We start from the raw sequence: 12,372 nt of genomic DNA, 5'->3' as shown, positions 1-12,372 counted from the left end.
CGTGGTGGGGGCACTTCCTATTGTTACACATAACCCCGAGACTGGTGCTGTCTTTGGAAAAAAAACTGTCTGACTGCCCCCCCCCCCCCCCTCCCACCTCTTGTGCTCTCTCACCCCAAACACACCCTCGACAGTGACGCAGCTCTCGGCCACTGGCCCTCAGGAGGTGCTCTGTCACTCCACATGATCACCAAACACACACACACACACACACACATTTCCCCCCCCTCTCTTTCACACACACACACACACACACATGGGAGCACACACGCACACTGAGGGAGTTTAAAGTACAACCGGGAGCCCGAGCACAGAGCCTGTGTGACAAAGAAACAGTCGGCCGCGCTGCTTGCCTTGCCTTGCTGGCCGCCCTCCAGAGCTCATTACAGAAACTTAGTTGCATACCAACAAAGAAGAAACCCTCCAGTGGTCCCGGGGCCACGGCCACCGCCGCTCCGCTTCAAGGTAGTTCTTGACCGCTCAGTCAGCACGAGGGACAACAGAGAGGAAGATTGGAGCACAAAGGCCCAAACAAAAAGTGGGAAAGTGGACAAAAGAAAAACAAAACAAAACAATAGTTGGTAGTCTTTTGTGTTTTTTGGAGCAGAACAAGACCCCCAGAGACAGATAAATAAGGAAGGAGCAAAAGACTTTTTTTTTTTCTTCGACTGTCCATTTTTTAACATTTATTTCGAACACTTCAGCGTGTCAAAGTGCGCAGGGCTCGTCCGGGAGTTAAAAATAACTTTATTGTGGCGGATCATGTTTTGGTAGGAGGGATCGGTTTGCCCTGACGGGACGGCCTGACGGACAGCAGATGAGGCAGGGTGGCTTTCCTGGGCGCTGGGAGAGGAGGAACTGAGCGGGCTCCTCGCTCTCTCGCTCTCTCTCTCTCTGTGCTCATCTCTCTCTCTCACTCCACATACTCACACACAAACACACACACACACACAGACTCGCATACACACACTCTTTCTCTCTCTCTCTCTCTCTCTCTCTCTCTCTCTCTTTCACACACACCCACACACACCCACCCACACACACACACACACAGACACACACACACACACATTCGACCCACAGTCCCCAATCCCTGGCGTCTCCCTCTGTGTCTCTCCCCCGCTCCAGATGATGCGTTGGATATAGCCGGCTGGCGCCCCATGAGTGATATGAGTAAGGCACTGGAAGACATCCACAGCTCTGACAGCCTCGGCGAGAAAGCGGCCATCTTTCGCAGCGGGAAGGCGAACACCAGCGGCTTCACCAGCCCTGCCCTCATCCCCCTGAGAGCCCCCTTCCTAACGCCACATGCCCCGCACAGCCGGACCACCACGCTCCACAAGGGGGACAGGTACGCGACCGCCTCTCCGCTCGCTCGCTCTCTCCTCTCGCTTTATCTCTCCCCCTCTCTCTCTCTCTATTTTGCTGTCTCATTCTTGGTGCCCCTGCCCCTGCTAAAACTGGGAATCAAATCACACAGATGCTTTTGACTTTGTTTCATTCGCTTGCGACTGATTAAATGCTCGTTCGTGACAAGTGGAAGCCGCGCACTAACAACTGGTAATGTGAGTATGAGTGCATATTCTTTCGGAAGCGCCTGTTAGGATGTGTATGCGTGTGTTTGGAGGTGTGTGTGTGTGTGTGTGTTTGTTTCTGTGTGTGTGCAAGAGAGAGAGCGAGAAAGATTGTGTGTTTGAGTGTGTGTGAATGTTTGACTGTGGTCTATGAGCTGCGTACCCAGCCGTGCACCGGTGTCTATCAGTGCTGATACTGTAAGTCACTTTTTAAAAGTTAATCTTTAACATATGTGATCAGCCAGGGCATACAGTGTGCCCTCACGGGCTAAGAATAGTGCAGCCTTTGTATTCCCCTGCAGCCTGGGCAGAGAGGGTCCAGTTGAAAAATGGCAATAGACTTTGTACCTGTAAACACTTGTGGTGAGCACACAATTGTCCCCAAGTGCTTTCTACACAAAATCTGACAGCCGATAGAAAGAATTGAGCGCAAATCAAGCACCTGTTACTTTCCTGGGCGTAATGAGTAACTTAGTAACTGCGTGTGTGTGTACAGAACAGTTAAGATATGTCAGAGTGGAACAGAAGCTGGCATTCAACGCGTATAAGCACTGTAAAAAAAAAAGCCTATTTTTTTTTAATACTCTCACAGGACACTGGCCAATGTTCCAACATTTTTGTTATGGCCTCACCCTCGCCTGAGCAGAGTGTTCCAAACACAAAAGGTTGCTTTCTCAGCCTGCGTTTTGATTTTAGCGGATTAAGCGGACACGCTTCTTTGCGTTTGTGGGATAAACAACATAACAGCCATCATGGCCGCCTGGTATCCTCAGAAGGTCTCATCCACCCCACCCCTTACCCCCACCCTGCCCTACACTGCCCTACCCTGCCCTACCCCGCCTTCCCCCAAAAGCCCAGATAAACAAAGCAGGCGCACAAGTGCACCCCATTCTTTATTTACGGGGGTTGTTGTGTACAGATAAAGTGATGACAAATCAAAGAAGGCACTCATGCAGGCTTGCACACTGGTGTAGCAGGTGTGAGGACAGTGAAGAAGTGCGTACGTGTGTGTGTTTGCCTGTTTGTCTGTGCGCACGTGTGTGTGTGTGCACAAGTGTATGTGTGTGTTTGCGTGTGCGCATATGTTTCCAGTTTTTTTCCATGTGTGTGTTTGCGTGTGCGCATGTTTCCAGTTTTTTCTTTTTGCTTTTCTCTGTATATGTTCGTATGTGTGTGTCTGCGTGTGTATGTACGCTTGTGTGGTGTACACGGGTTAGTGTTTGGGTTCATGTGCGTGTCTTTGTGCGTATGTGCGTGCACATGTGTGTGCTGAGTATATTGTGTGTGTATGTTCCGATGTGTGTGTGTGTGTGTGTGTGTGTGTGTCTGGCTGATGTTGTTGGGCTGGAGAGGGTTCAGTGATGAAGTGCCCTTAGTGAGACCCTTGAGTGCTGAGCTTGGAGGCTCTAGTCATGCACGTCTTTATTTATCTTTCTCATCAAATATGTTGCGCTCTGTCTCTCCCTCCCTCCTTCCCTCATCCCTCCCTCCTTCTCTGTCTCTGTCCGTCTTTCTGTCCTTCTGGCTCGCTTGCTTCTCTCTCACCCTCTACCTCTCCTTGCTTGGGTGTGTCATCTGTTTGGTCAACGAGGAAGTGCAGTGTCACAACACACACACACACACACACACACACACACACACACACACACACAAACACAAACAAACACACAAGCACACACAAGCACTTACATAGATAGAACAACACCTACACTCAACTCTACCACTTACATATTCCCTCTTATGTTCAGTTTCCACACACACACACACACACACACACACACACACACACACACACACACACACACACACACACACACACACACACACACAAATATACAAAGCAAAGTGAGTACCACAAATGTGCTGGTTCTCGTACTGACTGGATAAGAGAGGGGGATATGTGATGTTCCAAGTGCGCGTCCCTTCCATTCCCAGTAGACCTTGTGCTGCGGGGTTAACATGGTTAACTGTGTCACGCTGCCAGCAACAGAGACAATTACCCATTCATCTGGAGCTGCAGCATGACATCACCTCAGTCTGTCTCTCCTCAGCAGACACACACAAACGTACACACACACACACACACACACACACACACACACACACACACACACACACACACACACACTTGTACATACACACACACTTGTACACATGCGCGCGCGCACACACACACACACACACACACACACACACACACACACACACACACACACACACACACACGCACACACTCACACACACACACACAGTCTTTAGCTCAAACGCTGTCGTCAGACTCTCATTTTGCCCCTCTTCCTGCTTGTGTGCCCCTTCTGCAGGAGAAGTGGAGAGGGAGACGACACACTGGCGAGCCCCGTGCCAAACCCTTTCCCCGAGCTCTTCAACTCCACCGTCTCCTCGCTGGTGTCCGAGTGCCTGCTCCCCTGGACCAAAAGCAGCTCAACTCAGGTGAGACACGCTGCTGCTGCTGCTGCCGCTGTTGCTGCTGCTGTTGCTACTGCTGCTATTGCATGTCTTGAAGAAGCTGGTCTGACTTTGAAACACATTTATTTTATTGTATTTATCCTTTGTTTAACAAGGGTACTCACATTAAGACAGTGGTGAGCCCTGGACATGCACACACATACACAAACACACACACACACACACACATACACACATCCAAAGTTACTGGTGTAGGCCCTGCTCCTACTTTTGCTGTAGCAAACACGCATTTACACATCAAAGTACGGTGGTACGATTTCTTACTTAAAACTACGCAATAATGAGCAGACATCAAACTTCTCCGTGAATTAGAATCTCCCGCAAATCTATTTTATGTGTGAAATACAGAGAGAAAGTGACAAGTAAGAATTACAGACAGAGCATAGTGGCCTCTTTTATGCTATTTACTCTCCAGGCAACGGTGGGTTAAATGAAAGACTTGATGAGGTGAGCTTAACAAGTGTTAACTCGCAAGATTCGAGTTCTCACAGCTGCCGTTTTGCTAAACTAAAAAATCTCTCTTTTCTCTCTTTATCACACGACCACCCCCCTCTTCGGAGGACAACTTTATTTTTAATAGAGAAATACACCTGTGGTGTACTGCTCAATGAATTACATTCAAATTTGATTTCACTTAACACCTATTTTAGTGAGAAGATATCTGCAAACAGGGGAGGGGTAGCATACATAGGTCTGCTCTGGTGTGAGACAGACACAAAAAATCTCCTCTGAGTGCGATGGTGAATTCACCTAGGTCTAATAGTTTGATGTTGTGTTGGAAAGTTATTACTTGTTCACCAGTTATTTCAGTTACAGTTTTTTACAATTGTTTACACACGTTTTCAAAACTCTGTGTCTATTTTTCAAAACTCCACACACAAAACCCACAATTGCTCACACAAAATGTAACATGCCTCAAATCTCCAGCAAAATGACACACAACATTCAAAATGTCAAAAACACATCTTTAAAGCAAACATTCGCCTCACATTACAAACACTTTTGTCATAATATGACATTTTGGATACATCATGTACACACTCTTGCTCAAAACCTAAAGCTCTTCTGTCTTAGGCTTTCTATATGTATTTCCATACAAGAGTGAAAGTTGCGGTATCAACAAAGAGAAGTTGAAATACACAGTAAAAATGCAAGCAATATTGAAACCAAAAATAGTGATTTTTCCCAAATAGTTTGCTGTTGCAGTATTTTACAGCAAACAAGAAAAAAAGCAAAGAAGAATACAGTGACCACCAGATGTACATGGAGTTTTGAAAGCACTGATTTTGTTTTTTTCCAAAGATAAGTGCGTGTGTGTGTGTGTGTGTGGGGGGGGGGGGGGTTGTGTACAGTGTATTCATAGGCCTATAGACCCTTTCAACTGCAGAAACAAACAATTCTACCGTTTGTAAGCGTTCCTAAGGCATTTCTGGAGGCACAGAAAAATGTATTGAGCTAATGGTACTGTAACATGGGGACAAACAAAAATATAGTAAAAAGACACATTTTACATACATAAAGTCAACTTTTTGTAGAACATTACTGTAAGCTAAAGTCCGATTACTGTAATTTTCAAAGTATCTGCATTGGTTCTGAATATTTCAACCGGAAATCCTCTAGGAGCAGATTGAAAAGGTCCATACCTATATAGAGAGTATATCTATTCATAGACCTATACTAAGGCAATGATTGGATGGTGTTCAGTAAAGTAAAGAGTGTTTACACATTACAAAGAGAAAGAGTGAAGCACTGGTGATTTAGTGTGGCATTTTGATGGGTTGTGTTTGAAGAACGAAATCAAGTTACTTCCTGTTAGATTTTTGTGTGTTAGGTAGAAAATTGTGTGTGGTGTTTTGCAAAATGTGTTTTAGTCAATTGAAAACCGAGTCAAACACTGAGAATTAGTGTATGGTTTTGCAGATTTGGTGTCGGGTTATGATGTTTGGAGGACATGTTTAGAAAATTGCGTGACAAGCAAAGATTTAGTGTGTAAGCAGCTGAAAAAAACTGTAACATATATTTCCATGTGTCACTGGTTGTTAAAGTTTTCATAACTAAAAGGCGCTCAGGGAGCACAGACCTCTCCATGGCCAAATGCAGCCTAGGGGACCTAGGCTAAATATTTTGAGCTGCTCAGGGATGAGTGTTCAATTTGTTTTTTTTCTGTGAAGCTTCTAGATAATTGTTCTTGATTAGTTGCGCAAAAACAAGCGAGAACAAATAATAGGCTTGGCTTTCAGACGGAGATCGCGAACCTATCACTTTAGTTTGGATAATGTAATCATTACAGCCTCACAGATGGCAGAAAGCCACCGCCATCTGAGTGCATGCATGGCATGCGCAAGTGAAATTCTTTAAAACCAATCAGTAATTTGCATTAGTCAGCAGGTAATAATTGAACATTGAATGTATTTTTTTATGAAAAAACCAAACAAAACATGTAGGCTATTGTGAGTTAAGGGATAGCCTGCACACTGACAACAGCAGATGTCCATAAGCCTCTACTGTAGCCTATATTCAGGTGAATTAATATGTTGGTGTAACATGAGGGATAGATGTATTACTTTATAAAAGAAATATCTAATAATAATGGATTGAAAAGAGGTAATAATAGACCATACATGATAATTGTATTTTTTGTGTTTTGTTGTGTTTGAACCCTCCGCTGCCTCCTACCTCTGGAGCAAGTCCACTGTTGAGTTGTGAAGAATGCAAATAGCTCGCTAGCGAGCGAGCACCAGACATTTCTGAACCAGTTATGGCAGTATGTAAATGAGGAAGGAATGCACGCAGGAAAGCGCCGTGTCAGCAAGGGCCCGCACGCTCTCTCTCCGAGAGACCCCCCCCCCCCCCCCCACACACACACACACACACACACACACACACACACATACACACACACACATATACACACACACATGCACATGCAAACACGTGTGATCCAGATAAGTGTGCTCCAATGCAAATATGATCTCGCTTCTCCTTTTTTTAAATATTCTTTACTATGATGCTGTGCAGTATTCATGCATAATAGAGTCATGAGCCTGGTTATCATACTGACCTCTTCATTAAGGCGGCATGCGCATGCTAATTTGGACGGCGAGAGGCGAAACTCACCCGACAACTTCCAAGAAAGACAAAAAAAAGCATAATGATAGGCAAGAGGAAGAGAAAAAGAGAGACGCGCATTCTGTGCTCTGGGCTGTGATGTGGAGGTGTAGTGTTGCACACTGGCCGCTCTGGCTGTGTACAGCAGGCATTTTATCAGACACCCCTGCACTAGAGCCCAGCGAGGAAGAGATAGGAGACCGGCGCGGGAGGGGGAGGTGTGTGTGTGTGTGTGTGTGTGTGTGTGTGTGTGTATGTGTGTGTGTGTGTGTGTGTCTGTTGTGTGTGTGTGTGTGTGTGTGTGTGTGTCTGTTGTGTGTGTCTGTGTGTATGTGTGTGTGTGCGTGTGTGTGTGTGTGTGTGTTTGTGTGTGCGTGTCTGTGTGTGTCTGTGTGTATGTGTGTGTGTGTCTGTGTGTATGTGTGTGTGTGCGTGTGCGTGTGCGTGTGTGTGTGTTTGTGTGTGTGTGTCTGTGTGTGTCTGTGTGTATGTGTGTGTGTGTCTGTGTGAATGTGTATGTGTGTGTGTGCGTGTGCATGTGTGTGTGTGTGTGTGTGTGTGTGTGTGTGTGCGTGTGTGGAGGGCGGGAGGTGGTTGGGTGGCGAGGAGCACTGGCTCTGGATCGGATTACACTCCTCAGTAGAGCCCAGCACCAATTCTATCAGGGCTAGCATGGCGCTGCGCGAGCAGCCAATAACTCTTTAGTGCCCGCTTATATAACCACTGATGCGGCCTCCTCTCCTCTCCACCCCACTCAGCCAGAATCCTAACCTGCAGATCTGGAGCCCTGATTGAGCTACGACGGGGTTTTTTTTTCAGCTATCAGCTTGCTAACAGTCACTAGAGTGGGTTGAAGTGTTTGTGTTAAAAGAGGGTGTAAGCTGGACGTGTTAAAAAAGGCCCCGGATTTCGAGTTGTCGGATTTTGGAGGATCTGCTGAAACAAGCAATTTCAGCGATTACAGATGAACTCTTGGCGAAACAAACAACAAAAAAAAACAAACAGAACAAAAAAGAAATGACACGACCTGCCAAAGTTGTTTCGCAGGACGGCTTCCCGCCCCTCGGCTGTTGAGTCGGGCGACCGACACGCTTTGGCTATTGGCTGAGGTGCCGGTCGCTTGCCAGCAGGGTGCTTATTACTATCACTAATCACTCCATGTCTGCGATTGTCTGCAAAGGCCAGTTCGCAGCCCTGACTCATTTCTGCAAATTATAGTGCTCAGTGCTAAGCAGGAGCAATATCAGCAGCATTATCCACCAATTCAGCTCTCTAATGAATGTCTTCATCACACTCCTTCTCTTCCTCATCCCTAATCGGGAACAAGAGCCAGTGATTGTGTGCTTCCTTGGCCTCTGCTTAATCAGATTATTTGTTCCTTTTTGTATCGGCTGATCAGGTGGATCTTTTGTCCTTTTTTTATTGTGCTTGATTATCTCTCTTTTTTTCTTCTTCATGTGTTTGCGCCGTGTCTCTGGTCGCAAATGAGCGCTTGTTACCTGACTCCCATGCTTGACCTGGGTCTCACAGTGGTACATTAGGGAGCGATTTCAATCCGCTAATGCCTGTCGTGCATTGTTCCAAAGAGGGCTGGGGATTAGCATGGATTTGCCATTATTTTTGGATGGTCAGAGGGTTCGGTACTTAAGGGGGGAGACAGGCACCTCAGTAACCCCCCCCCTCCACCCACCCACCCACCACCACCACCACCACCACCATCACTCCCCATCCCCACCCGAAAATCAAATCAAAGCCCTTCATTGCGCGGTGCTCCTTGTTAGTCCCAGTCTGAATGAGGTCTTCACTCTGGCCACCTGATGAGGGCTGTGTTTGCCCTCTGTGGTGACCGTCTTTCTCCTCACCCTTTGAGAGGCAACAATGGCAGGGACAATGGGGGAATATGTCCGAGTGACCAGCTGTTTGTCCGTCAACGCTCCGCTGAGCCGCCGGAGGGGTCAAGATCCAGTCCATCGCAGCTCTCCAGGGAAAGATGACATCACCCCCCCCCCCCCCAACCCCCGCTGGCACCCCACCCCTCCACACACCACACCACACACCACACCCCTCCACACCACACACCACACCACCAGCTCTCTTTCTCTCACACTCTCACTCTCAATAGATGCAGTGGCTGGCTGAGTGGGCTGAAAGTGCTGTATCATGGGGACCCCCCGAAGGCCTCTCTGCTCCCTCGGCCTGCCTTTGTTACGATGCCTCTCTCCCAAGCTCTCTCTCTCTGTCTCTCTCTCTCTCTCTCTGTCTCTCCATCTCTCTTTGTCTCTCTCTCTCTCTCTGTCTCTCTCTTGGGCGTCCATGAGGAGAGGGTCAGTGCAGAGTGAAAGATAGGCCACTCACGTCGCCTGTCAATCCTGAGGGTGTGTGATTAAGCACTTTCAGATATAACCTCCGGAGTATATGAGGAGGTTTGTCAAACGGAGGTCCTACCCTTCGGATGATTCAGATATGATGCTAACCTGCGGACCTAATACTGACCTTATACGGACGTATGTGTGAACGACATACACGCACATTACAGAATCTCCGTGTGGTTGTCGAGTGAGGGGTGGGGGCTTGTAGAGTTCACAAGATGCGAGAATTGACGCAGAATATATGCGGCCGCTGCCTGTCACAGCTGCTTTTTGTTTACAAATTGACCTAGCCTACAGTATTTGTATGTGTGCTTCAAATAAACACATTTATCTGTTTTCAACGTTATGTACCAGAATTAGCTATAGAACCCCAAATCTGGTTTGCGTTGGAGAGAGAGAGCATGCACAAACTTTATGGTAGGCTACCAGACAATTCAGTAGGCGAACTCAAGACTTCAAGATCATACAACGTTTTTAAGCAACAAACAAAATACTAACATTAATAACAGTGAAGTTGTTCGTTTTTTCATGGTTTATTTTTTCCAAAAGCATCCTCTCCCCATGTGTCGCATTTACGTAAGGAGCTTGGAACAAAATTGGGTTTTCTTCGTTTTCATTTTCTCTAGGCATATATGCTCAGCAAATATCAGCGAGCTCAGCAGGTCATGAAGGCTATCAATGAACAGAAAACCGTGTTGGCTAACAATTTATTAAATACTCCTGTTATTGTCGCTGTAGGCTACTGCCTTTTCAGCGCCTTCTGCTTATGATGATTCAGTCTTCTGAATTCGTTTGTCCTTGCCATGCAGTTGTAGGCTAACGTGTCTCTAACGTTCCCTTCAGGTGTTCTATCAAAATGTTGTATGCCCTCATGGACAGTAGCTCCGTGATGTCTGCATCTTTCCAGGTCGGAGATTTTCTGGACAGCACTATGCCACTCCATCATAACACGGGCATTTAAGTCAGATCTAACCACATGGACGCACGAAAGAAACGTCACCAACACGCCCTCTCACTAGGTGTGAATTTTAACCGCATGTTCTACTCCTCGTTCAGACACAGCACATTTACATAATGTCCGGAGGAAATACTAGGGGGGGAGTAGTATAAACACCGGGTAAATTCGGACTTCCATATGACCGGTTATGTCGTTCAGATATACGGCCCCACCGTTTAACATCGGCAGAACCTCCGGTCTTACACGTATGTCTGAAAGCGCTTATTGTGTGTGTGTGTGTGTGTGTGTGTGTGTGTCTGTTTGTTTGTGTCTGTGGGTCCGTGTGTCTGTGTGTCTAAATATACCACCACCACCCTGTTGCACCAGCCTTACAGCAGCACAAAGACAGATTATCAGCTCCAAAACAACATTTGTTTGCATTACTGTCGTTCTTACAACATATTTAAATTCTGGCTGATATTTGCTCTGTCCTCCCATATTGTCTGACAGCAGCTGCCCTGATCAGTTTGAGTGAGTGGCCTGGGTGTTTGTTATTTTCCGTAGGCTCCCTGGCTTAGACTAAGGCTCAGTGTTTGATTGGGAGTCGCCTGAAGGGCCTGGTCCCTATTGGCACATCATTGTTTTATGTGGGCTTTCATAGCTGTTTTGGCCGTGAGAAAGCACTTTGCCAAAGCCCCCCCCCCCCCCCCCTCCCAGCCCCTTCTCAGCCAAACCCCGACGTGTCATGGTACATTTGCATGAGAAAAGAGCTGAGTCATGATTACCACAGACCCCTGGGTGTCTTCCCATGTGCCCCAGCCCCTCCGATTCACACGTAAGCCCCTATGCTGTTCCCCAGCCCTTGCTTGTGATCCTCTTTCACACTCCAGTACATCTGTCAGAATTCAACTTGATGGATCTCCCGCACCGCCCACCCCCCCCCCCCCCCCCTCGTATAAAAAATATGGCCCATATTACCACCACATTATTCATGAAAGCCAGCCGAATCAGTCTGCTTGGATGGTCAGAGTGGTACCGTTAACTCTGGGAACGCACGGATGGAGATGGCTTGATGTCTTATTTTCGTCAAAGCAGCGATCGGAGAAGGGCATTACTCATGAAGAATTGATGGCCTTTTAAAGAGACTTCATGAATAGGGAAGTGCGGTTCTCACTGTGAGCAGACTGAACATGACACAGTGCCTAATGAGGGAAACAGCGCAAGTCATTTAAAGCTGTTTTATAAGCTCCAGCTGCATCTCACCCCCCCTCATATAGGGCTCAGCATACTGCAGTCAAAGAGCCGAGAGACAGAGAGAGAGAGAGAGACAGAGAAGAGCAAGAGAGAGAGAGAGAAAGAGAGAGAGGGATGAAACAAACAGAAAACATGGGAGAATAGACAGCATTACAGACAGATAGGCGGATTGATATACAGATAGGCAGATACAGAAACGGAGAGAGAAGATAAAGTGTGAGCATGCATGCCAATTGCCAAAGATTATGTATTATTTTTAACAGTCGTGAGTGCTGGGTCTCAGCATGTTCTGTTGCACTTCAAGGACTGAAGGTTATCCATCCTCCTTGGAACCCATTTGGAACAGGCTGCAATGTTTCAAGGAAACAGAGCGGGTATTCTTAACCCACATGTTATCTCATCCCTCTGTCCTCTGTCCTCCATCTCTCTCTTCATTGACAAAGCTAAAAAATACTTTTAAGGAAAACCGCACAACTGTGCTTTGGTTTGGTTTATGTTCTTGTCAAATTTTGTGTTTGGCAAACCGTAAGGTGTCAGAAATGGATAATTACCAATTTTACATGAGTTGTGTAAGACCTGGGATAAGTGAATCAGTGTTAGTTCTTTTCCTCTTCCTCCCTCTCTCTCTCTCTCTCTCTCTCTC

At 46.8% G+C, this 12,372-nt stretch overlaps 1 protein-coding gene across 2 annotated transcripts in view; it reads left to right on the top strand.

The window, feature by feature from the left end:
• The window catches only part of grb14 (growth factor receptor-bound protein 14), a 48,261-nt gene that overhangs the window by 7,070 nt on the left and 28,819 nt on the right, over window positions 1-12,372 (top strand). Inside the window, exons 2-3 of one of the 2 annotated variants that reach the window (XM_042083275.1) lie at window positions 1,129-1,351; window positions 3,896-4,025. In XM_042083275.1, the coding sequence (XP_041939209.1) occupies window positions 1,161-1,351; window positions 3,896-4,025 (321 nt within the window). In that variant the 5' untranslated portion in view covers window positions 1,129-1,160. Of the gene's footprint in view, window positions 1-981; window positions 1,352-3,895; window positions 4,026-12,372 lie in introns of those variants that run through there. The other variant, XM_042083303.1, reaches the window with a different exon arrangement.

This window comes from Alosa sapidissima, chromosome 2, assembly GCF_018492685.1.
Source record: "Alosa sapidissima isolate fAloSap1 chromosome 2, fAloSap1.pri, whole genome shotgun sequence".
Classification (NCBI taxonomy): domain Eukaryota; kingdom Metazoa; phylum Chordata; class Actinopteri; order Clupeiformes; family Clupeidae; genus Alosa; species Alosa sapidissima.
The sequence above is the reverse complement of the archived record's forward strand: the minus strand, read 5'-3'. Positions and strand labels throughout refer to the sequence as shown.